This window comes from Garra rufa, chromosome 3 (assembly GCF_049309525.1).
Source record: "Garra rufa chromosome 3, GarRuf1.0, whole genome shotgun sequence".
NCBI lineage: Eukaryota > Metazoa > Chordata > Actinopteri > Cypriniformes > Cyprinidae > Garra > Garra rufa.
The window spans coordinates 43,994,512-44,019,725 of NC_133363.1; the positions used below are offsets into that span (position 1 = coordinate 43,994,512).

General features: G+C 37.4%; 4 protein-coding genes across 4 annotated transcripts; all 4 read right to left on the minus strand.

The window, feature by feature from the left end:
* Positions 1 to 161: 161 nt before the first annotated feature.
* slc38a8b (solute carrier family 38 member 8b) lies at positions 162 to 8,796 on the minus strand. The gene is made up of 11 exons (XM_073836222.1): positions 8,451 to 8,796; positions 4,137 to 4,360; positions 2,820 to 3,018; positions 2,509 to 2,665; positions 2,222 to 2,326; positions 1,383 to 1,440; positions 1,138 to 1,252; positions 879 to 1,026; positions 598 to 797; positions 441 to 492; positions 162 to 264 (listed from the first exon to the last, which is right to left on the minus strand). The coding sequence occupies exons 1-11, from the start codon at positions 8,794 to 8,796 to the stop codon at positions 162 to 164; spliced, it is 1,707 nt and encodes a 568-aa protein (XP_073692323.1).
* A 91-nt stretch (positions 8,797 to 8,887) lies between these two features.
* On the minus strand, positions 8,888 to 13,531 carry tmppe (transmembrane protein with metallophosphoesterase domain). The gene is made up of 5 exons (XM_073836223.1): positions 12,474 to 13,531; positions 11,238 to 11,348; positions 10,983 to 11,148; positions 10,735 to 10,874; positions 8,888 to 10,640 (listed from the first exon to the last, which is right to left on the minus strand). Exons 1-5 carry the CDS (start codon positions 13,189 to 13,191, stop codon positions 10,450 to 10,452), a joined length of 1,326 nt encoding a protein of 441 aa, XP_073692324.1. The 5' UTR covers positions 13,192 to 13,531; the 3' UTR covers positions 8,888 to 10,449.
* Positions 13,532 to 15,696: 2,165 nt separating this feature from the next.
* mtbl (metallothionein-B-like) lies at positions 15,697 to 16,728 on the minus strand. Its single transcript, XM_073836225.1, has 3 exons — positions 16,589 to 16,728; positions 16,423 to 16,488; positions 15,697 to 16,335 (listed from the first exon to the last, which is right to left on the minus strand). Exons 1-3 carry the CDS (start codon positions 16,611 to 16,613, stop codon positions 16,229 to 16,231), a joined length of 198 nt encoding a protein of 65 aa, XP_073692326.1. The 5' UTR covers positions 16,614 to 16,728; the 3' UTR covers positions 15,697 to 16,228.
* Positions 16,729 to 16,872: 144 nt separating this feature from the next.
* gnao1b (guanine nucleotide binding protein (G protein), alpha activating activity polypeptide O, b) lies at positions 16,873 to 25,088 on the minus strand. Its single transcript, XM_073836224.1, has 8 exons — positions 24,735 to 25,088; positions 24,583 to 24,625; positions 23,080 to 23,221; positions 20,557 to 20,717; positions 20,320 to 20,448; positions 19,133 to 19,262; positions 18,270 to 18,423; positions 16,873 to 18,179 (listed from the first exon to the last, which is right to left on the minus strand). Exons 1-8 carry the CDS (start codon positions 24,850 to 24,852, stop codon positions 17,992 to 17,994), a joined length of 1,065 nt encoding a protein of 354 aa, XP_073692325.1. The 5' UTR covers positions 24,853 to 25,088; the 3' UTR covers positions 16,873 to 17,991.
* Between the last annotated feature and the right edge of the window lie 126 nt (positions 25,089 to 25,214).

Consider the following 25,214-nt stretch of genomic DNA (forward strand, 5'->3'; position numbering starts at 1 on the left):
GAGAAGTAACAGGAATAAAAGCATAAGGCACTGTGGTGTCAGATTTTCTTCGAAAAATTGTGTAGTTTCAAGCATCATACCGTTTATCATTCATCAATCAAATATTCAAACACATTTTGTTAAGACAATGATATTCCAAATGATGAAGGCCATGATGAAGATTAAAATTTGTGCACCAGCTCTATAACAGCTATAGTTGTGCTCTGGCCAAAGATAAAAGCTCCAGTTACGACAGTCACCACACCCCACCCTGTCAAAATGGCTCTGGAAAAAACAAATTGAATGAAAGAAAGTGTGTATAAAAGGGAGAAAGTAATTAAAAACTGTATTTTTAGACACATCATAAATATATAAAAAACACTAGAAGTAAATAAGAGGCCAGAGGAAATAGCCAGGAAATTCACGTGGCACTCTTTAAACATACATAAAATGTTACTCACCTCATCCTGTGATTTATAGGTTCTGTCTGCATGGCAAAAATGAGGCATAACCCTGCGCAAAAAAAAAAAAAAACGGTTTAGTCAATATCATCTCATATCTGTTTGAGTGTATATGTATGTACACAAATCGTTAGATGAGTTTGTAATTGTCTCTTACCAGGAAAGATAAATATAAAGAAGGCACTAATTCCTCCAATTATGCTGATGACCTCACTCATATCTGGTACGTAGATGGCGATGAGGAGAGTCACAGCGATCCAAATAATTGTTAGAATCAGACGGCACCGACTCTCTAACACAGATGTAATTATGGCCCTTCGTCCCCAAAAGCGCAATATTTGAGTTAGAATCACTGACCTGTGAACGAGACGCAATCATTGACACATGAGTGTGTGTACACAGTGGGAGCTATGCACATTTATTTGTGGTTTACGGTACCTTCCCAGCAGGAGTATTATAGGATAGATAGTGATGATCGAAATTCCAAACAGCAGCCTAGCAATAATCATCACTACGTCATTTCCAGGATATGACATCAGGATATCAGAGGCAACATCCCGTCCAAATGTAAGAAAACCAAACACACCTGCCATATTGCAACAAAATGTCAGTCTCTGTTGAAGATACAAACTCACTGGACAATATTTATAATAAAACAAAACTATAGATAACCATGATCTCTACAAATATGACTCACCTGTGAGAGTATAAATGAGCAGGCAGAAAATCATAGAAGTGACTGAGATGAAAACCCAATGTGTGATCTTTTTGTTTTCCATGCTGCTGTATATAGCAATACAAGCTTCGTGACACTGTAATATAAATAAGGATTACAGTTTATGAGCTTTCAGCAATCACAAATAGTGTACCATTGATCATTTTATTTCTGCATAAAATTAATAATCTCTGCAGAGAATGTGTGTTTTATGTGTAGAATCTGACCTGGAAACCAAAACAGATCGTAGGAACCACGCTGAACATGGAGGCCCACGAGTCCAACCTGTTACAAATAACCAAATTAATATTAAACTCATATTAATAATATATACACTACCAGTCAAAAGTTTTTGAACAGTAAGACTTTTTAATTGTTTTTTAAAGATGTCTCTTCTTCACACCAAGCCTGCATTTATTTGATCCAAAGTACAGCAAAAACAGTAAAATTTTGAGCTATATTTTTAAATGGAATTTTTTCCTGTGATTTCAAAGCTGAATTTTTAGCATCATTCTTCCAGTCACACGATCCTTCAGAAATCATTCTAATAATCAGATGTTCTCCTCAAAAAAAAAAAAAATTTCAGGTGTCTTTGATTGATAGAAAGTTCAGAAGAACAGCATTTATCTGAAATAGACATCTTTTGTAACATTATAAATGTCTTTATCATCACTTTTGTAAGCTGACAAGCATGCTTGTTAAATAAAAGTATCAATTTCTATAAATTCTTTTCCTTAAAAAATAAGTTATAAACTAAAAGTAAAACTAAAAATTTAAAACAATTATTTGAACAATTATAATATTACAAAATGTTTTATTGTAAATAAATGCAGATCTTTCGATCTTTCTATTCATCAAAGAATCCTGAAAAAAATTACTCAACTGTTTTAAATATTGATAATAACGATAATAAGAAAATGTTTCTTGAAAAATAAATCAGCATATTAGAATGATTTCTGAAGGATCATGTGGCACTGAAGACTGGAATAATAAAAATGTTTCTTTAAAAAATCGTATACTGACTGGTAGTGTAAATGCACAAAGATGCACTTAACATATAACTCACCCTTCACTGTGTTCTGGTGTGAGGTCTGCTGTGTGCTCATCTTTTAGGTAATATTTTGCAATTACAGCTACACTTAGGTATGTAGCAGCCAGAGTTCCCAATACACTGGCAAGTAAATATAAAGAAAAAGTAAGACATAATAATGGATTCTGCAGGTTAAAATGGGACAGAGGTGGGAGAGTGAGGGAAATATGCAGTACTTTTTAGTAGACATTAAAATAATGACGTAATTCTACGGTATAAAAAAGATTTAGGAAGTAGCAGACGCATGTCTGCTTTCAACACACCTGGTGTATTTCTGGATGCCGATCTCTTTGGGTATAGAGAGTGGAAGGATGATAATGAGGCACATGATGAAGAGTGCAAAACGGTGATCTGTGTACCAGTGATATGGCATCTCTCCTTCCAGATTTCCTGTTGCTGTCTCATACAGAGACAGACACACTGAAACACACAGACACTTGCGTTCAAAAGGGTAAAAGATACTTTTGTGTCATGTGTATATATACACACACTGATCTGTTACAGTTACTCACACTGAAACATAATGAATCATAAAGAACAACACAGCACACTCACACAAACACATACAACTTACGCTTATCCAGTTGATCCTGCACAACCACCAAAAAGGCCACAGAGATCATGAAGAGGTTGAAAACAAAGCAGATCTCACAGAGATGGCCGATTCTCTGTCCACACACCTCTCGTACCACATCATGATAGGTGTTCTGCCGACTGATTGATGAGGCGTAGCCGAGAATGACCAAACCACTTATGAGAAAAACCAGAGATACCTGAGAGAAAGAGGTTCATTTGCATTAAACATCACAATCTTGATATTCTTTTCAGCTGTATTCACATAAGCACTGCTGTAAGGTTTTATGTGGGCTGTTTTTTTTCCTAAAAGTTCCTTGCACACTAAACAACATAGTTATGTTACAAAAGTTTTCTATTTTAAATAAATGCTGTTCATTAAACGTTACAAAAATGTATTCCCAAATGATTACTAAACCGGTTAATAAGAACTATTCCAACTCAGCATTTTATAATGATTTCTGAAGGATCATGTGACACTGAAGACTGGAGTAATGATAAAAATAAATAAATAAATAAATAAATGATAATAATAAAAAAGAGAGATTAATAAAAAAAGAAATACACTAGTCAAAAGTTTTTGAACAGTAAGATTACTGTAAGATTGAACAGATTGCTAATGTATTTGATCCGAAGAACAACAAAGACAGTACAATTTTGAAATATTTTTACTATTTAAAATACCTGTTTTTTATTTGAATATATTTTAAAATGTAATTTATTACTTTGATTTCAAAGCTGACTTTTTAGCACCATTACTCCATGATTACTCCAGCATTTATCTGAAATAGAAATCTTTATGATTAGTATTTTGTAGGACAAGTATTCATTTCATTTCTCTCCCAAAAAAGAAAAAAAATTAATCCAAGCTTTTGAATGGTATAATGTTACAAAAGCTTTTTATTTTTAGATAAATGCTGATCTTTGGATTTTATTCATCAAAGAATCTTGAAAACAAATGCACTCAACTGTTTTATATATTGATAATAATACAAAATGTTTCTTGAACAACAAATCATTATATTAGAATTATTTCTAAAGAATCATGTGACACTGAATACTGGTCTATTTTTATCATATAAATGCAGGCATAGCGAACAGAAGAGAATCTTTAAAAAAACAAAATAATTGTACAGTTCAAAAATTTTACGGTTCAAAAACTTTTTTTTTTTTTTCAAACCTAAATTTGTTTGTTGGTCACTCAGCTGGTTTAGCTGGATGGCCAACTGGTCTTCGAGCCTTAAATTATTTTTAGGATTATACCCGTGTGCCCTAGTACAAAAAGTAGTTCTCTACAATTGTCAGAATTACAACGCACCATCTCCACACCGATGGCTGTGTTCATGCCGCCAGCCTTCTCAAAAGCCCAGGGAAAGTTAAGGAGTCCCGCGCCGAGGGCTGATTTAAGCATGATGAAAATGGCCCCAAACGATCCAAGTCGCGGGACGTCCGAACCCCGCGCAGGTCTGGATAGCAGACTGATGCTGCGTATACTCTCCCGAGCCAGTTCCTCCATGCTCAGTACGAAAGCCGAAAATTGTTCTATTCAAGTTCTGTTGTATTCTAATACGAAAACGATTTAAGAAGCTTCCCTATGTAATAATGGAGCGTTATGTGTCCAAAGCATCCTCACCTCTCTAGTTCTGTTTAGTATAGCGAGTGAGTCTGTCTCAAGTAAGACCCCTTAAAAATGTCATCCCATGGTGAGAAATATTGTAAAGACCTGCTAGGGTTTGTATCGGTGGGTCCCGAGTCTAAATGATTGCTTTTCTAAAGGTGCATGTTAGAAGGAATTTGCAGCTGATTTCACACAAGAGCAGCCACTTTAGCTCCCTTATCAAACAAGACCCTCGTTTCGTCAAGAACAGGAGGAATTCGGTGTTATTTCCTTAAGTGAAACGCCGTGGCAAATTAATTAGTGCTCGTCTTGCGACCCTGTTCGAACCCTTTGAACAAACATTCATTTGAAGCGCTATTACTTGAGGCACGTGCCTCTTAAACTAAAACAAACTAAGAGTTTGTTTGTGAACTTCCTTTTTTTGCTTGCTCCGTTTATATTTCCCCCAATATTCGGATTTGTAAAGAATATTAATTAAATGTATTACTGGTGTGGAAGCTCTCTTTTGCACTAAAAAAATGTGGGAAAATAATTTTCAACCCTCATTTTGACCCTGTCTAAAGGTGTGTTCACACTTGTCATGTTTGGTTCAAATAAAACGAAATAGGTGCGTTTGTTCTGTTAGTGCAGTTCATTTGAGTAAGTGTGAACACTGCCACCTGAACCCTGGTGCGCACCAAACAAGCGAACTTTCAAACGAACTCTGGTGCGGTTTGATTGAAATATTAATGCAACATGGACCAAATACTAAATCAACCAAAAACAGGAAGTAATGACAAGATGCGACGTTACGCGACATGATTTCAGGAAGGGAACAAGATGTGTCTCCAAAACAAAACAAGCACAGGGCAAACATGGAGCATCAAGGAGGTAAAGTGCCTTTTTATGAGCTCTGTGTGTATTTGACTTAAAGCGGTGATCAGCAGACCAATCAGTGAATAGGTACTTTGATGTCATACGCCCGCAGCTTTAAGTCAAACGCTCCTTTTCCTTTTGTTTGGAGTGTTCGGTGAGTTCCGTCATGAAATATACGTCATTCAACCCGACCAATCAGGCTGTGAACGTATCACTATGCCTTAAGTTTGGCATCTTTAGGTTTGCTGTCAAAAATGCCCGTGTGAACGCTAAGTGGACCAGGACCAAATGTATAATTTTCCTTTTTGGCTCGGACCAAATAATCCAAATTAACAGAACTACAATTATGAACACACCGTAAAACAACCTGTTTTTAAGGGACAGGTCCTTTAAGGATTGTCAGTAATCGGCGACTTTTTGGCTAATGTCATTGAATATATTATGACAACATGATAAAAAAAACAGTAATTTGCAGACGAAACATTATGAAATACTTACTTACAGTTAGTGATGCAGCTGCAGTCAGATTTAGTACTGCTTCATCTTTCAACAAATGTTTCTTTGTGAACTCTCTATGACACTGTGCCTCGTTTACAAAACAAAATTCTCTGAACAATTGACCCTGGATGCTATTAAAAATAAACTATTCACTTGTTCCTTATGCTGGGATCCTTTTGATATCCGTACAAAGACTCGAACGAGCTGTCTAAACCAAACGCATCAAAGCGAACGTTTTTTCACTCCATTTGTCCTATTGGCGACAGACTCAAGCACTTGGAGTCCAGTGTTTACAAGATAGTGGCAGTAATTGAAATTTCAATTTGCTTTTGATGCAACGCGACACTCACATTTAGCATAATCAAGTGTCAGCCGTTCAGCAACTGAACGCCAGTGAGTGGGGCCTATGGTGAGATGATGACTATTCGTTGATGTATTGCGCTGGAGGCAGTGTTTTTGCAAACAACTGGTGACGTCACCTCGCACCTTGGATTCAAACAAGCCATTTTCTGAGGGTTATTGCATAAATGTTTTTTTTTTTTTATTTATTAAACTTGCAGGAAGTATTAAGCATATAAAGACCTCTTCTATGTCAAAAGATCAAGAGAAAGTCATCGCCCCTTTAAATCTTATACAGGAGCCAATTATTGTCATGTTTTGGGCTGTACTAATCAGTCAGACTGGGAAAAACATTTGGAGTACTATAGACTGCCAAAAGTTATTACTTGTGACGTAGGTGCAAACTCTATAGCTTAAATTCAGGAATAAGCACTATTTAAAAAAGGTAAACAAAGCAAAGTGATGAAAGTTCACAAATCAAAGAAAATGAAGTAGGCCTATATATAGTTTGTTTGTGAACTTCCAGAATTTGTTACATAGGCTATAGAGTGTTTCCATAATGCATCATCAATCAGCCATATTGGCAGCACTATGGCTGCCCACTGCTCCAGGTGTGTGTTCACTACTCTGTGTGTGTGAGCTCACTTGGATGGGTTAAATGCAGAGCACAAATTCCGAGTATGGGTCCACTCCACTTTTTTTTGGAAATAGGCTCATTCTCCAACTCCCCACGATTTAATCAGTTGAGTTTTACCGTTTTGAAATCCATTCAGCCATTCTACTGTTCTGTTCTGGCGATATCACTCTTACCATACTCCCCTCCAAAGGCAAAGCGCAGTAACTACACATTTGGTCAAAATTGAGTTAAGGTTTAAAATGGACTGTGACGACAGTTTTGTCTTGTGGCAAAGTCTCCTGGTTAAATTGTGTCCCGTTTCAGAGAAACAAGAGTTTCAACATGTTTGACTAGCTGGTGTAAAAACTTTAAAGGCATTTTTCTCAGTTTCAGTGTTGGCGTAGTTACTGCACTTTGCCTTTGGAGGGCAGCATAGCTTAGCATAGATCACTGAATCCTACTAGACCAGGGCTGCTCAACCCTGTTCCTGGAGATCTACCTACCTGCAGATTTTTGTTCCAGCCCTGCTCCAACACAGCTATCTGTAATTATCAAGTGCTACTTAAGAGATTAATTAGCTGGTTCAGGTGTGTCTGTTCAGGGTTGGAGCTGAACTTTGTAGGATAGTAGATCTCCAGGAACAGGGTTGGGCACCCCTGTACTAGACCAATAGCATTGTGTTCGAAAATGACTAACTAGTTTCAGTATTTTCCCATTTAAAACTTGACTCTTCTGTAGTTATATCATGTACTAATACCGGCAGAAAATGTAAAGCTGAGATTTTCTAGGCCGATAAGATTAGGAACTACACTCCCATTCCGGCGTTTGCTGCCGTAACATGGCCGAAGCAGGCGCAGTAATATCACGGCGGTCACATTGAACGTTAGCTTGCTAACGGGGGTGGGGGGCAAATGTCCAAAACTGCCATAACTCTGTGCGTCATGTCACGCCTATCCGACAGATGGCGGTAGAGCGTAACTAGCAGTATCCTCTCGCATTTGTTTCCTCGAACAAGACTTGAACAGTTTCACTCCTGAGAAGTAATGTTCCCATAAACACGTGGGTTTATTAAAAATGCCTGTTGACACAAAACGTATCCGTGGACCGGAGGAGTCGCAGTCTCCACTGCTCTTTCTTTCTCCAGATAAAGCTCCCAAGGCCAGCAGCAGGCAAGGCATCCGGGGGAACGGAGACGTGCGGCCAGTGTTTGCGCGCTGCGGGCTCATCAGCCAGGCAAAGGGCTCTGCGTACCTCGAGGCTGGAAACACCAAGATAATATGCTCGGTGTACGGACCCAGAGAAACTGAACGCAAGGACGAAACAGACATGAAAACCGGTCGCCTTGTTTGCGACTTCAGGCTTGCGCCGTTTTCATGTTTGAAACGGGGTGCCTGGATCCAAGGCAGCGAAGAAAAAGATCTGTCCCAGACTCTACTAGAGAGCTTGCAGCCAGGAGTTTGCCTACACAGATACCCGCGCTCTCAGATTGAGGTGAATATCATGGTTCTGGAGAATGACGGCTCGATACTTGCACATGCGGTGACATGCGCCTCTATGGCCTTGGCGGATGGCGGTATTGAAATGTATGATGTGGTGTTGGGCTGTGCGCTGAGGCAGAATGGAAACACGTGTCTCGTTGACCCATCATACTCAGAGGAGTGTGGGAGCTGGCAGGAGGGTTACGGGGAGAACCAGGGGTGTGTCACTGTAGCTCTGCTTCCCAATCTGAATCAAGTGTCTGGTCTGAATGCGGATGGAGAGATGCGGGAAGACATCCTGGCTGATGCTGTGAGAACCTGCATGGACGGCTGTCACAAACTCTATCCGGCGGTACAGCAAGCTCTGACACGGGCTGTGAAGAAAAAAGCTCCTCCACCCGAAAAATAGACTTTTACTTGCCATCTTCCTAAAGTTTTGTTTTGAGAAATAATGTAAAAGTAAATATATTGTTTGTGTGTATTGCTTATCATACTTTCTACACTTTCTACAATGTAGTACTAATGAAATAAACGTAAATGCAGTTGCAAATATATTTTCTTTTATTTTTTTCATTCAACAAGTGTTGCTGGTGTTGTATGCATAAATTAAGGTTGTAAATACAGTTCAAGTAAAAAGTTTACATACACCTTGCATATAATATTAATTAAAATTAATTGTTTTTCCAAAGTAAGAGGGATCATACAAATTGCATGTTATTTATTTCGTACTGACCTGGGGGGTGTTTCATAAAAGTTTACCAAATACACCAGTTCGTCTGACTGTTTTATGAAACACCCCCCTGAATAAGATTTTTCACATAAAAGACATTTACACATATTCCACAAGAGAAAGTTGAACTACCCATTTCAAAAGTTTACATACACAGTATACTGTCTTGTTACCTGAAAGATCCACAGCTTTTTTTTTAGTGATAGTTGTTAATGAGTCCCTTGTTTGTCCTGAACAGTCAAACTGCCTGCTGTTTTTTTTTTTTTTAAATCTTCAGGTCCCACAATTTTTTTTTTGTAGCATTTCTGTGTATTTGAACCCTTTTTTTAAGAATGACTATGATTTTGAGATCCATCCTTCTACACTGAGGACAACTGAGGGACTCATGCAGCTATTACAGAAGGTTCAAACGCGGGGGGGGGGGCTTATTTTGTCTTCTGGGAAACAAAAGTATTTTCTGTCGCTTCTGAAGGGCAGTGCTAAACGAAAAAAATATGATATTTAGACAATATAAGAAAAATGTACACATCTTTATTCTGTTCAATAGTTTTTACCCCCTGGCTCTTAATTCATCGTTTTTCTGGAGCATCAGTGAGCGTTTGAACCTTCTGGAATAGTTGCATACTTACGAACAACCATCACTAGACAAAAAAAAAAAAACAGCTGTGGATCATTTAGGAAACAACACAGTATTAAGAATCAAGCGTATGTAAACTTTTGAACAGTCATTTTAATAAATTCAACTATTATTTTTTCTTGTGGACTATATGTAAACATCTTTTATGTGAAATACCTTATTCAGGTCAGTACTAAATAAAAAATAACTTGCATTTTGTATGATCCCTCTTATTTTAATGAAATATTTTACATTTTGCAGATTCTGCAAGGTGAATGTAAACTTTTGACTTCAACTGAACATAAAACATGCAGTTCACATGGCATTTTTAGAAAAGATGCATTTTGAGACTGATGCCTCAGCGTAGTAATAATCTTTAATCAAAGCTGTTATCACAACAGATGATTAATGAAATCCCTGATTGACTCACACAAATGTGACAGTCGAAACAGTGCACTGAATTAATTTTTTTTGTGTCATGAACTAATTAAAACAGATGAAAGGGGCCTGAGTAAAACAGTACAAATACATACAAAGTAATTTAAAAAACTGGCACTTTTGGAATGTGAATATTCAAATCTTAAAGTGCTTGAATTTGTAGCATGTTTTGGCAAACAAATTACAATACCACACTCAAAAAAATAGATGACAACTAAAACCTGGCTAAATGTGTCTCATTCATTAAATAGTAAAACAGATCTGTTGTAAGAATGCGCTCAAGCAAATCACAGTGCAAATTGTAATATATATGGCGTAATTATGCATACATTACTATGTAATACATGTATTAACTGTTTGTGTGACAGCATGCAGGGTAATGAGGTAATGAACATGTATAGATGAGATTGTGTGTCTGATCCCTGCCCTGCAGTGTGAGGCTCTCAAGCACGTTTCAATATAATGTTTGTAATTTCTGAACGGCTTGCAATTCTCATTGGAATGCCATAATAACCTGTTCCAGGGGTCACGTAGACCATAGTGTGTTCAGACACGCGGTAGAGTCCACAGAAAAATGGATTCATCAGGAATGCCAGGATGGTGAGGGGGAAGAGCTGACCAGCATGTGTGTGACCTACACAAACGCAAAATTGCATATTAAGTCCAGAAGTTCGGCTTTAGCAGCATACTTCTAAATTTCCCTTTACAAAGCACAATCATTTACATACCTGAGAGTACCAGATTAATGTCTGGCCTTTGCTGGAGGGCCTGTTTGGCAGCATGAGGCTGATGTGCAAGAAGAATAATAGGGCTCTCTGCACTGCAGCCACTAAGAGCTTTCTCAACATCCATGCCATGGCCTGGATATCTTTAACCAAATCAACACCATGAACGTAAGCCCGATACAAGGCACGCAATATGCACACGATTTGTATGTACTCAAATGAGCCTGACAACGACATTAGTGTGGACTTACCGTAGCATGCGGGCCTCAAGGTCATCGATGCCAGCAAGGCAAATCCAGTCTTGAGTTTGTTCAGGACGGAACACTTTTGCATGGCTGTTATGAAGAGCCTGAATCCCCATCGATTGCAAGAACTCAAACCAGCCTTCAATATCGGCAGTGTAGTAGTCATGATTGCCTGAAAGTCACACAAAAATGAACATGAAGATGTGCACAAAATGTTTATTTACAAACTTATAACTTAACTTAACAGCTACTAAGACAGACCCGTAGCAAAATAGGAGCCCAGTCGTGCCTTCATCTGACCCAGTGGTTCTGCAGCGCTCCTCAGTCGGGTCACCTGAGAGTCAGTCAGATCACCGACAATCACCACCACATCTATAGCAACAAACACAAAGAGTGAAAATTTAATGTAAGCTACATGTTAAAGGGATAGTCCACCCCTGGCATCATTTGCATGTAGTTCCAAATATGTATGACTTACTCTGTTGAACATAAAGATAGAGTTGAGGTCAAAAGTTTACATACACCTTGCAGAATCTGCAAAATGGTAATTATTTTACCAAAATAAGAGGGATCATACAAAATGTGTTTTTTATTTAGTACTGACCTGAATATGATATTTCACATAAAAGACGTTTACATATAGTTCAATATTAGTTGAATTTATAAAAAATAGCCTGTTCAAAAGATTTGTAATACTGTGTTGTTACCTGAATCAGGGGGGGAAAGTTAGGACAATTCTAAGGGCCCACGCCATTTAGGGGCCCCCAGAGATCTGCTTTTGTGTGGTAGGGGGGGCCCAACGTCATATTTTGTCATAGGGCCCAAAATTGCGAGCGGCGCCCCTGCCTGAATGATCAACAGCTGTGTTTTTTGGTTTAGTGACTGTCTGCTGTTCTTCAGAAAAATCCTTTAGGTCCCACAAATTATTTAGTTTTTCAGCATTTTTATGTATTTGAACCCTTTTTAACACTGACTGAATGATTTTGAGATCTATATTTTCACACTGAGGACAACTGAGCAACTCATATGCAACTATTACAGAAGGTTCAAATGCTAACTGATGCTTCGGAAGGAATAACGATGCATTAAGAGTCTGGGGTGTAAACTTTTGAACAGAAGGCCCTTCAGAAACTACAGAAGATACTTGTTTCCCAGAAGACAAAATAAGCTCTCAATGCTTTGGATTTTCTTCTGGTGCATCAGTGAGCATTTGAACAGGGTCATTTTTATAAATTCAACCGGTATTTGTAAACGCCTTTTATATGAAATATCTTATTCAGGTCAGTACTAAATAAAAAAAAAAAACATGCATTTTGTATGATTCCTCTTATTTTGGATTCTGCATGGTGTGTGTAAACTTGACCTCAACTGTATGTTTAGGTTCAACAGAAAAAAGACATGTCACACAGGTTTGATATGACATGAGGGTGAGTAAATGACAGAATTATTATTTTCTGTTAGACTACCCATTTAACATAACCATATAATTGTAATTACCTGGGTCCAGCTCATTCACCATAGTCACAATGCGCTGCAGTTTGGAGCGGCCTACTGTAGGTCCCAGATGTATGTCGGACAGAAGCACCAACCTGAGCCCATTCAAAGACTCCGGGAGCTTCTCTACTGGGATCTCCACCTTAACTACTCGTGGAGGCTGGGCTGCATTTACCAACCCATACGCTGCCAGTATTGCTGTTAGTATCATTGCCAACACTATATGGCTGACTGATCCACTCGCAACCGCATCCTCTCCTCCTCGGCTGCGGGAGAGAAGCCTGCGAAGGCGGTTAAAGCAGCCAAAAACAAACAGAAAGAACAGTAGGATGACAAAAATCCCCAAACAGGAGAAACTCAGCAATGATAACCAGTGTGGCTCAGTGTCCACGAGGAAAAACATGCATAGGTAGCTCCCGTGCACCAGAGTAAGAAACAGCAGGACAAGAAGACGCCAGCATCTCTGCAGGACAGAAGGTGCACCCCTGGTTCCGCACAGCCGCCTCACCACGCGTTTCCAAATGTAGAGAGAGCCGAGGAGCAGCAGGGAGTTGATGAAAAGGAGAAACTGAACGCGAAACAACAAAGCACGAGTGTTTTTCTCAACCCGCTCCGAGATTAATGTTCTGGATATAAGCATAGAGAAAAAAACAACTCCCGATGCGATTCCTACTTTGCCCTCGGCGGAGAGGCGCCCGAATCCAAACATACTGACCGGCATGTGCACGGTCACTGACCCCGGCGCAGTCTACTGCAACTAAGCACGGTAAAACTTACAAAAACGATAAAAGAGTTCTTCATACCTGTTAATTCACGGTCCATTCTAGTAAAAACATTTGAGTCATTCTCTTAACCTGGGATATGGGAGAACAGCACAAGAATACTTCCGCAGACAAAGACGTGTGATGGCTGCTATGATAACATGAAGAATACTGTCATGGTTCGCGATTTCCGACTACAAAGGTCATACAGACATTGCTGCACACTCCTGATATATGAAAGTCCACTAATTCGCGATCGTGTAAACAAATTAAATATAAACACGTTTCTCATTTGACAGCGTCTCTACAGGCATTGCTGCGTGACAAGTGTGTGCGGTAATATCATTGGCTCGTCACATTACAGAGGCGTGGCTAATGTGACGCTTTTAATTCTGATTGGAAGGGATCTCAATATTATTAACACAAATATTTTGAGTAATGTAGGCCTATTAGGTTGCAATGTTGTACATTATAACACAATTTCTTGCCGTAGTTTGTGCTTTTGTAATCATTGTTTAGTATCTTACTTAAAACGTTATAACATAAGAATGAGCTGTTTGCTACTTTTGTAACCAAGTAATGCTCCATTTCTGTTCAGATACTTATGAGTTTGATAATGTGATATTCTCCTGTCTACCAGCTATGGAGTTTTGTCCTCTGTAGAGATTTCTTTGAGACCTTACATGTCAGTTTTAAGTCTGGATGTCCTGTGAAGAGCACACTCAAGGCTTTTATAAGATACCAAATGTTTGGAAGTTTCACCATTAACACGCCCTCGCCTCTTTCTTTAAATATGTCTGACATTAATTTAGTGATCAAATTTAACACCTTTATGGACATATGATAATACTTGGTAATGTTCATTCAAACCTGACTAATTTTCAAATTGTTTGTCATAAATCAACATAACAACAAAATATTACTTTCTGTTATGAAAACATAACGATTTCATAAATGTCCACTGTAGAGGACACAAGGACTTTATGGGAGACACAACAAATGAATAGGGAAAGAAATTATATATCAATATTCTTATAAAATATTAGATATTATTATGAAAATCTTGTCAATTATTACTCACATTACTACACTTATTTTTTCAACATACACTACCAGTTAACAGTTTTTGAACAGTAAGATTTTTTTAAATGTTTTTTAAAGAAGTCGCTTTTGCTCACCAAGCCTGCATTTATTTGAAGTACAGCAAAAACAGTCAAATTGAAAACGAAAGTATTTTTACTATTTAAAATAACTGTTTTCTATTTGAATATATTTTAAAATGAAATGTATTCCTGATTTCAAAGCTGAATTTTAGCATCATTACTCCAGGCACATGATCCTTCAGAAATAACTCTAATATTCTGATTTGCTCAAAAAACATTTATTATTATTATTATTATGTTGAAAATAGTAGATTTCTTTCAATAGAAAGTTCAGAAGAACAGCATTTACTTGAAATAGAAATATTTTGTAACATTATAAATGTCTTTTATCATCACTTTTCATCAATTTAATGCATCCTTGCTAAATAAAAGTATTAATTTCTTTAGCCCCGCCAAATCAATCAATCAAAAATAATAATAATTATAAGTCAATTATTATTATTATTATTATTAATAATAATAATAATAATTGACTCCATACTGACTCTGAGCTTTTGAAAGGTGATTTATTTCAGATAAATGCTGATCTTTAAATCTTTCTATTCAAAGAATCCTGTGAAAAAAACTGTTTTAAATATTGATAATAATAATAATAATTCATATTAGAATGATTTCTGAATGATCATGTGATACTGAAGACTGGAGTAATGATGCTGAAAATTCATCTTTGATCACAGGAACAAATTACAAAAATATATTCAAATAGAAAGCAGTTATTTTAAAAATTATAAATATATCTTACAATATTTTAGATCAAATAAATGCAGGCTTAAGCAGAAGAGACTTATTTAAAAAAAAAACATTAAAAACGTACTGTTCAAAGATGTTTGACCAGTAGTGTATGTTGCCACATTAACATGCAAATTAGGTACAGTTTATAGATGCATTGTATATGATGGGAAAACCCATTTATGGCCATTTTAAACACATTTTGCATAAAGAAAAATGGTATATCAAATAATTCTGTTATATTTTTCATAACATAGTTGAGAATCATCTTCATATAAAGTTTGGTATAAAAAATAAAACCTGATTGTGCTGATTAAATAAAATTCCACTATTCATGTCTTTGTAATAAAAACAAAACAAAACAAAAAAACAGGACAAGTCCTAGTGTCCTCTACAGAGGAACATTTTTTCTTATGCTCTAAACAATGACATAAAAATACTAAACTCCTGACTATCCTCGTGGTAGTCTGGACGATATAACAAAGCCTATTTTAACTTAATAATAATAATAATAAGAACAATAAGTAATAAAGAAGAAGTAATTAACTTTATATATACCCAAAGTTGAAGCTCTTGAAGGAAAAATGTTGCCAGGTTGTCTTTTTAATGTCACACTTAATACATACAGTGTCAAATTTAAACATGTAAAACATTTATATTTTATATTTAAGTCATATATGAATGCTCTCGGCATCAATAAGTTTGGACCCTGCTGGTCTAACCAAAACAGAAACCACACACCTTCTATACATTTTTAAAGACAGGTCAAACCTCATTCCTTTTAGTCCTGTAACAGTCAGAATTCTACAAATTTCTTGTGTTTTTAGTTTCGGCAACAAACTGCTCTGTTTATACAATTTAGACAGTCTATTATTTTGTGTCTTGTGCTGCATTTAGTGTGCGTGAGCTATTACAGATTATAAACTTTTTATTCTACATGTATCCTGTATGGACGAAGAATAACATTAGAACTCAAAGTAACGTTACATCCTTTCATTTCATCAATAATCACAACAAATGCAGAAGTACATTATTGAATTGTTGTGGTTTTTTTTTGTTCATTATTATTAATAAAGCACAGTGTTACAGCACGTATCACAGACTTTCATTTGCAGCAGTGTGTTTTGCACGACTTCTCCTTGTCCTTGCAGGCGCTCTCGCAGCCCTTCTTGTCCTTTACATTACTGCATTCGGATGGACAACTGCCGCAACCTACAAAAAAAGGTGAAATGATTACATTCGGCAGAATTCCGGCTGAAGTGATGTTTAATAATCTAAAGTGTTAGTTATTCGACTCACTCTTCTTGCTATGTGCGCACTTGCAGTCGGTGCATTTGCAGTTTTGCCCGCAGTCACAAGATCCAGCTACAACACAAACAGATGGTCTTAAATTCCCCGAAGATGCGTTTGCGAGCCACCATATTTTCTTGCTATAAGATTACATCGATTTGGTTTATATACTTACATTCAGAGCAGCCACACGGATCCATCTTGGCACCCGAGCTTATTCCAACGACCGTATGATGCTTTGTGGAAATATGTGTCTGTCTCTTAGAAATAAATGGAATCGCTCGTTCGTGCGCCACAATCACGTGAAAGCGTCATAGGAAGTCTGCGTGCGCGGCTGCGCGCTACTGATGGATGAACTTGTCTTGTGATCCCATTCAGCATTATGTGGCGATCAAAAACAAATATAAAAGGAAAGCCAGGGATAATAGTATTCCTATATTTGAAGTATTTATGTAACTACTGCAATTATATATTATAAAAGTAGACAAAATCCGGGACAAATCAGTACAAAGCCAGTAGTTGGTGCTAAAGTGTTTTCTTTTTTAATGTAAACATTTCATTGGTCGGTCAGAGGACTAAACCCAGCAGTACAGTGCAGTATTACCCCAAGGGAGGAAAAGAGGACATTCAGTGCACCAAACAAAAAAAAGTCCATCCACAGCAGAGAAAAAGAGGAAAAGAAATCTGGGTTAAGTAACAGGTCATGGTTGAATAAACAGTGTGCATGCATCACACACGCACGCGCATCTGTACACACTCTCACACGTCATTATTTCATCAGTTAAAGAGAGTGAGATAAAAAGAAGCAATTCAGTAATTCAGTCATATATATGAAGCCGAATTACTGTCTTAATATTTACGCTGCTCTCGATCTAAAGTCTGTAAGCTAGTTCGTTTGTATTCATAGCCCGACACTGAAAGGGTGCACAAAGTGTGGGGCGATACAAAATATGTAAATACATGCGCTTATAGTTATATAAATAAATAAACTACAGAGTCATTTATACATAAATGAACAACTGGAACTATTTGTGCTCATGTTGAGTGAGAATGTTGTCAACATCACACTTTGTAAGAGGCTTCATTCGCTGAAAGGCATTTTAAGTCAGCCTGAAGCCAGTGAGCAGAGACCCAAAAAGGGGCGGTGCCAGGTCTCAAACAACTTTGGCTTAAGAGCTGCCCCTGGACAACATTCAGCTTCTGAAATGGTAAATGATTCACCATATATCTTGCTCTCAGTCACTGGGTTTTTCAGATCATTTTAGTTTCAGATCGTATCAGCATTTGGAAGTCTCTTATCACCTGACGAACACTCTCACTCGTTGTGACTTCCACTCACACACATGCACTCATGCTTAAAGCATCTATGCCCGGCCAAACGCTCGTTTTTACACTATACATGCACACCCTTACATTATTTACTCCTGCAACGTACTGACAAACTATGAAGGGAAGTAAGGGACAAACATTCTGAACAAAAGACAAAAATGAAACAAGGAAGTGCCTTGGCCAAAAGTCACAGGGGTGTCAGTTCAGTCACTTGCTACCATTTGGAAGGGCAACAGGCGGAGTCGGAGCTCAGTAGAGGCCACAGCCACGCAGGTTATTGGCGATGATGATGTCGGTGACAGCATCAAAGACCACTTGGATGTTTCCCGTGTCTGTAGCGCAGGTTAGATGACAGTAGATCTCTTTATTAGGAGAGCGATTCTTACTTTCAAACTGGCCCTGTATATATGCAGCTGCCGCTTCGAATGTATTTGGGCCTGTGGGAAAGTTAAAGACATGATGAACTCGTTTTAGAAGTTTCTCATGTTTGGGAATTCTTTAAATACATTTGTGCATGGCTGTTGTACCTGTGTATTCCGGGAAGCAGATATTCAGGGGAGATTTCACAATCTTTTCTCCAAAAAGGTCCTTCTTATTGAGGAAAAGGATGATGGATGTGTCGACGAAGAACTTATTGTTACATATAGAGTCAAAGAGCATCAGAGACTCATGCATACGGTTCTGCAAAGAAAAAGAAAAAATAGTGCATTAAACACAATTTTTTTCTCCTAGCTTTTTGAATATTCAGTATTTTTTTTTTTAATAAATAGAAATTAATACGTTTTACTTGGGATGCTTTAAATGGATGAAAAGTGATGACACAGACATTTATTTTGTTACAACAGATTTCTATTTCAGATAAATGTTGTTCTTCTGAACTTTCTATTCATCAAAGAAACCTGAAAAAAATTCTACTCAGCTGTTTTCAACATTGATTTTTGAGCAGCAAATCAGAATATTAGAATGATTTCTGAGGGATCATGTGACTGAAGTAATGATGCTGAAAATTCAGCTTTCAAATGACAGGAAAGAAATACATTTAAAAATATATTCAAATAGAAATCAGCTATTTTACAATTTACAATATTTACAGTTTTCGCTGTACTTTGGATCAAATAAATGCAGAAGAGTATCCTTTTAAAATCTTACTGTTCAAAAACTTTTGACTGGTATTAAATGTATATATAGTTAGTGAAACAGTAGTTTAATTTGGTGATTCAGATCAACTTTAGGTTGAGGATCAAAGGATTATTTTAGAGAAAAAATGGCAAATGCCAGTAAAAACCAAGTGTGTGTGTTTTTTTTTTTTATTAATTTACCATTAGATGCCATAATGTGATTATACAAGGTGTCTAAATGTTCAGGTGTAAGTCTGGGTGTAGTAGTTCACCGTGGTTTCGTCTTCGTGGAGCATTTGGTCATATCCACTCATTGCCACACAGAAGATAATGGCTGTCACATCCTCAAAGCAGTGAATCCATTTTTTCCTCTCTGATCTCTGTCCCCCCACATCAAACAGCCTGGGGACGAAACATCACACACTTTTAGGATACATGAGAAGCCTTGTACACACATGTGTGCACACAAGACACACAATGCATGTTAAGAAACAAAACAGGTCAACCATAGATATCAGATTTGCACCGTCTAACACGTTGATAAAGTGAATTAAAAGAAATGATTTTCCGATTTGTTATGTCAGGTTTAACATCTGAGTAATTTTTTATTCAACAAAATATTCCCAATAGTATTTTTATAATTACAATTTTCGAAAATGTTATTCATTTAAAAAAAAATCACATATGAGTCAAATCAGATTTGTATTGTGCTTTTTACAATAAACAGTTGCAAAGCAGCTTTACATAAAGTCATACTAATATGTCTTAAAATTTACACTGAGCAGTTTTAGGGCTGGGTCATATGACAATATATGTTAAAAATTTAAATGATGAACCCGATTCAGATTCAGCTCTATATATTAACTTAAATTATGCAGAAACACTACCAGTCGATTTTTTATGTTTTTTTTTTTAAAGAAATCTCTTCTGCTCACCAAGCCTGCATTTATTGATTCAAAGTACAGCAAAAGCAGTAAAATTTTGAAATATTTGTACTATTTAAAATAACTGTTTTCTATTTGAATATATTTTAAAATGTAATTTATTCTGTGATTTCAAAGCTGAATTATAAGCATCATTACTCCAGTCACACAATCCTTCAGAAATCATTCTAATATTCTGATTTGCTGCTAAAAAAAAAAGTATTATTGTTATTATGATGTTAAAAACAGCTGAGTAAATTTTTTTTAGGTTTCTTTGATGAATAGTGAGTTTCAAGAGAACAGCATTTATCTGAAATAGAAATCTTTTGTAATATTATAAATGTCTTTATCATCACTAAAGCATCCTTGCTAAATAAATGTAGGCTTGGTGATCAGAAGGGACTTCTTTACTGTTCAAAAACCTTGACTGGTAGTGTATATAAGTTTATATAAGTTTGATGTGGTATAATAACAATAATTCCCAATAAATAATGCATTTAACCCACATAAGAGAAATATAACTACTCAGTAGATACCTAAAGTTAAGATTCTTGAAGCAAAAATGTGTCTCAACGATGCCAGTAGTTTTGACTCGAGTTCGGAGAATATCTTGTTCAGTGGGGAGGTAATCTGAAGATCCAATGCGCTGCAAACTGTCTAGGTAACTGAAACACAACATTTTTAGATGTAGATGTGTATTATGATGTATAGGGTATGTAAAATTACACCTGACAGTGACATACTCGTTGCTTGATCACATGTGTGTAACTCACTATTGGGCGGAGTCGTTGAGCTGGTACTCTCGTGAACGGTTAAAGCAAGCTTGAGTTCCAGCATCAGTCCACAGACGAATCATGGCACCCAACAGTTCTGTTGAATATGGCTCTGTGTCTTCCATTCGACCGACCACATCAAACACCATCTTAGCGTCTGCCTATAAACACATGCAAAATGTTAGAAACATCCTATTAAGTGTTGAACGACTTCCACTAAATGTGCATTCCATTGGCAACCACAATGATGTTTCCAAATTGATGCACTAGGTGTCACTGCAGCTTAGTGCATCCTCTGTGAAGTGTGGTTTGGGCAATGCAAGGTGAGTTCAAGCGCCAGGAAAATCTAAAGCAAACATTAAAGAACACTGCTAGTCAAAACAAGCTTGTTTTCTGCCTTGTATTGTTGTATCATTCTGTTTGTATTATTAAGATGTTTGAACAAAAGTAAAACATATACTAATACAAAAAACATAACATGTACAGAAGTCTCCTCTGCAGGGGGGAAAGTTAGGACAATTCTAAGGGCCCACGCCATTTAGGGGCCCCCAGAGATCTGCTTTTGTGTGGTAGGGGGGGCCCAACGTCATATTTTGTCATAGGGCCCAAAATTGCGAGCGGCGCCCCTGCTCCTCTGCTCACCAAGCCTGCATTTATTTAATCTAAAGTACAGCAAAAACAGTAAAATTGTGAAATATATTTAGTATTTAAAATAACAGTTTTCTATTTGAATATATTTTAAAATGTTATTTATTCCTTTGATTTCATAGCTGCATTTTTAGCATCATTACTCCAGTCACATTATCCTTTAGAAATCATTCTAATATTCTGATTTGCTGTGTATTTATTACGCAGGTTCCAAGCTTTTGAATGGTATAGTGTGTAATGTTACAAAAGCTTTTTATTTTAGATAAATGCTGGATGCTTTGGATCTCTCTTTTCATCAAAGAATGTACTTAAAAAATGTACTTAACCGTTTTAAATATTGATAATAGTAATAAAAAATTCTTGAACATCAAACCATCATATTAGAACAGCGGTTCCCAACCGGGGGGTCGCGACCCACTAGGGGGCCTCAGTGATCCTCCAGGGGGGCCGCGAGATATCTTAAAATTAATGTAAATATTATCCTATAATTGTTTAATTTCATTATTAATGCGCTAAATGAGAATAATAAAAGCACAGCCTCTCTCGTGTTCTGTGGTTGATTGCTTCAGACTCGGTGCAGCAAGCCTCATCGCACTGTTAAATACAGACTGAATGGCGGCTCAAAACTTCCAAATGCTGTACGCAAACTAATGTTACATCTCTCGGCTGCACACATGAAGCAAACCGTCGTAAAGGTAAAAGGTAAAAACGATTAGTGTCATAATAACGAACTTGCGCGTGCCTAATGTCTCGTGTAAATCAGAATCGTGCATGAGACACGCATAAGTCTGCTATTGATTCACAAACTATGCGCGCTCTCGGGGCTCTGATCCCTATCGTATTTTTGCGTGAAATTACAAACCTTTGCCTAGTTGTCCAAATTAATGTGAGTGTTTTATAATAGATGCTCACCCATAGAAGAGGAGTAAGGCTCGGTGTTTATGAGTATCAGGCGCGCACTGACAGAGTTCACTGATCCCGTCTTGGTCGAACCTTCACATCGATGTGCTTCAACAGATTTAGAATGTATTTGCTGTAGTTTGAATTTGTGTATTATTTTTTTAATGGATACAAACAGTAGCTATTCAGTCAGTCAAGTTCAAAGGGATAGGTTTAGTGGTCTTTTGGTATCTCCCTGTTGTAGAGCAGGTTCACTTATTTAAGAAAAAGTACTCTTAAGTTGTAAAGAATGTCTGAAGTAAAATAATTTTAAAAGTTAGAATTGAGCAGAGGTTTTCTTTAAAGATTATAAGGTATATTTGAAGTTTTAATTTAAATTTTATTTGAATTTTGAGGGGTTTTTTATAGCATGCAGTAGAAGAATAATTAAGGCAAAACAAATGTTTTGGTTAATAAAAAAGTTTAAAAATAATTTTTTTTTTCTTTACTGTGGAAGTACAGTATAAGATGACATGTCAGGCATAGGGGGGCCGTGCAAAATTGGCCGGAGAAGGAGGGGGGCCCCAGAGTAAAAAAGGTTGGGAACCCCTGTATTAGAAGGATTTGTGAAGGATCATGTGACACTGAAGACTGGAGTAATGATGTTGAAAATTTAGCTTTGATCACAGGAATAAATTACGTTTAAAATTATATTCAAATAGCAAGCAGTTATTTTCAATTGTAAAAATATTTTATATTAAATATTTCGTTTTTGCTGTCCTTTGGATCAAATAAATGCAGGCTTGGTGAGAAGAAGAGACTTCTTAAAAAAAAAACACAAAAAAATCTTACTGTTCAAAAACTTTTGACTGGTAGTGTAGATGTTTCAAAATGGTTTTCAGGCAGCTGAATATTTAAGAAAATCACACCACCTGTACCACATAATCTCTGTGAAGTTTTAAAGTTCACAAGAGTGTGTGCACGTGATATACATACAGTTCTGTCCTTGTCTGCATACTCTATACCAAGAGTTTCCATTGCTCGCAAGATGGCGGCAAGACTCTGAATGGTGTTGCTATAGACCACAGGTTTAAACTGCTTTACGTCGTCTCCAGAGAACCCATCTTCATGGATAATTCTGACGCATACACACAAGAGAGAATAGCCATTATAGACACACATGCACCATTCAAACAAAAGAACTGACATACATGTGACCCTGTACCACAAAACCAGTATATTTGTAGCAATAGCCAAAAATACACTGTATGGGTCAAAATGATGCCAAAAATCATTAGCATATTAATTGAAGATCATGTTCCATGAAGATAATTTTAAAATTTCCTACCATAAATATATCAAAACTTAATTTTTGTTTAGTAATATACATGGCAAAGAATTTCATTTGGACAGCTTTAAAGGCAATTTTCTCAATATTTAGATTTTTTTGCACCTTCAGATTCCAGATATTTAATTAGTTGTATCTCAGCCAAATTTTGTCTTTGCCTTTTGTATTTATTCAATTTCATTGTGTATAAATCTAAATTATGACTGGTTTTGTGGTCCAGGGTCACACATGTATATGCATATGACTAGAATATATAATGGCAAAAGTAGTATGATTAGAGATTATGCAACAATCAGTCTTGTGCTTCTACAGGTTGCAAAGCCCAAGGTGCTGGTCATCTTAATATTTTAAACCACAAGTTAAACTGTAACTATGCAATAACTGTATAACTGTAATAAAAAAGTTAAAGTGTAACTAGTAAGAGTGTATTTAAAACCTTAAAATATACCACAGGTCTGAGATATAGTTGTAGGTGCTTTGAATTAGAAAAACTGCTAGTGCAGTAAAATGAGTTTGATATGCAAAATTATATTTAATAATACAACACAATTGGTCAAAAGGGCCATAAGAGTTGAAAATTGTTGTATGTGCATCCGTAGTTATGAAAATGTAAGGTTAGGTGGCATAGTCCCGGTAAATCCGTTTAATGGGCGGATAACGCTAAACGAGACTGCAGGGATCAGGCACTAAAAGCCACCCATTAAGATTAATACAGAGAAAGATTCTAATGCCTCGCGCGCGCACACACACACACACTCTCTCTCTCTCACTCTCTCTCTCTCTCTCAAGCACACAGTCAGAGGACAAAATGAACTCAAGGCCTTAATGCATAACATGGCACAGCACAGATTAAATGCACATGACAAAAACGTGAAACATTAAGGAACTTTGGAGCCCAAGCCGGCTGAGACAGCAGAGCTGCACACATGCTACTAACATACACATTCACTCACTCACTCACTCACTCACTCACACACACACACACACACACACACACACACACACAGCGCTGTCTCTTGGGGTGCTCTTGTGTTTCAGCACTACCACACAATGAACAGCGCGATACAAACAGTTTCCAACCTTTAACCATGGCTGAAACGAACAGAAAACGGCACAGAATCACTGTCAGCATGTTAAAACCCCGCACTTACTTCATTTGTTTGACGATGGTGCTTTTCCCCGACTCCCCTCCGCCTGCGGAGATACAGGCTGTGTCAGTGCTGTCACACACACAGTTACACACCTGCAGCATCCTTATTCAACGCACTCGTTGCAAAGCAGCCAGCGAGATCTCACGACTTACCCAGCAGCAGTAATTTGACATCTTTAGATGCGCTTATTCCGTCTTCCTTCAGGTTTTTCTCGATCGCTCTGCTCCGGTCCAGAGCGGCGCGCTCCTCTGCACTTAACGTGCATCCCATTGCAAGACCGAGAGTCGGGACGTGCGAGAGCTGTATCCCAAATATCCGTCTCTGTCCCACACTCTCTCCTCTTTCCGTCGCCGATCGTTGCTAAAGCATCCAAGCCGAATTGAGGTCAGGTACAGGCTCACACTCCGGCCTCTTGATTGGGAGGAGGTCGTCCTGCTCTCGCTCCGGATCGCGGGTGTCTATTGGGCGGCGGCAGTGACAGCCAGCACGAGCTCATCTCATCCTGTAGTTCCCTCCTAATGCGCGAGGGGCAAACCCCTCTCATCGCGCTGACGTCACACAAGGAGCAGGGCTCTGGAACATCTGTTTTGTGGCGGCCGAAATACAGCTAAAGCTCTGAGGTTGTTTGATTT

Coding starts and splice junctions, on each gene's coding strand:
- tmppe (XM_073836223.1), bottom strand. CDS start 13,191: ATGCCGGTCAGTATGTTTGGATTCGGGCGCCTCTCCGCCGAGGGCAAA. Junction 11,149..11,237: donor GGGCTCCTATTTTGCTACGG/GTCTGTCTTAGT, acceptor TGTGACTTTCAG/GCAATCATGACTACTACACT. Junction 10,641..10,734: donor CATTAATCTGGTACTCTCAG/GTATGTAAATGA, acceptor GCGTTTGTGTAG/GTCACACACATGCTGGTCAG.
- mtbl (XM_073836225.1), bottom strand. CDS start 16,613: ATGGATCCGTGTGGCTGCTCTGAAT. Junction 16,489..16,588: donor TCCGTGTGGCTGCTCTGAAT/GTAAGTATATAA, acceptor TTTGTGTTGTAG/CTGGATCTTGTGACTGCGGG. Junction 16,336..16,422: donor GTGCGCACATAGCAAGAAGA/GTGAGTCGAATA, acceptor CTTTTTTTGTAG/GTTGCGGCAGTTGTCCATCC.
- slc38a8b (XM_073836222.1), bottom strand. CDS start 8,796: ATGAAAAAAATAAAAGAAAATATATTTGCAACTGCATTTACGTTTATT. Junction 1,027..1,137: donor GCTCATTTATACTCTCACAG/GTGAGTCATATT, acceptor GCAATATGGCAG/GTGTGTTTGGTTTTCTTACA. Junction 798..878: donor ATAATACTCCTGCTGGGAAG/GTACCGTAAACC, acceptor TCTCGTTCACAG/GTCAGTGATTCTAACTCAAA.
- gnao1b (XM_073836224.1), bottom strand. CDS start 24,852: ATGGGATGCACGTTAAGTGCAGAGGAGCGCGCCGCTCTGGACCGGAGC. Junction 23,222..24,582: donor ACCATCGTCAAACAAATGAA/GTAAGTGCGGGG, acceptor TGTATGCGTCAG/AATTATCCATGAAGATGGGT. Junction 18,424..19,132: donor TCCACGAAGACGAAACCACG/GTGAACTACTAC, acceptor TTTTCTTTGCAG/AACCGTATGCATGAGTCTCT.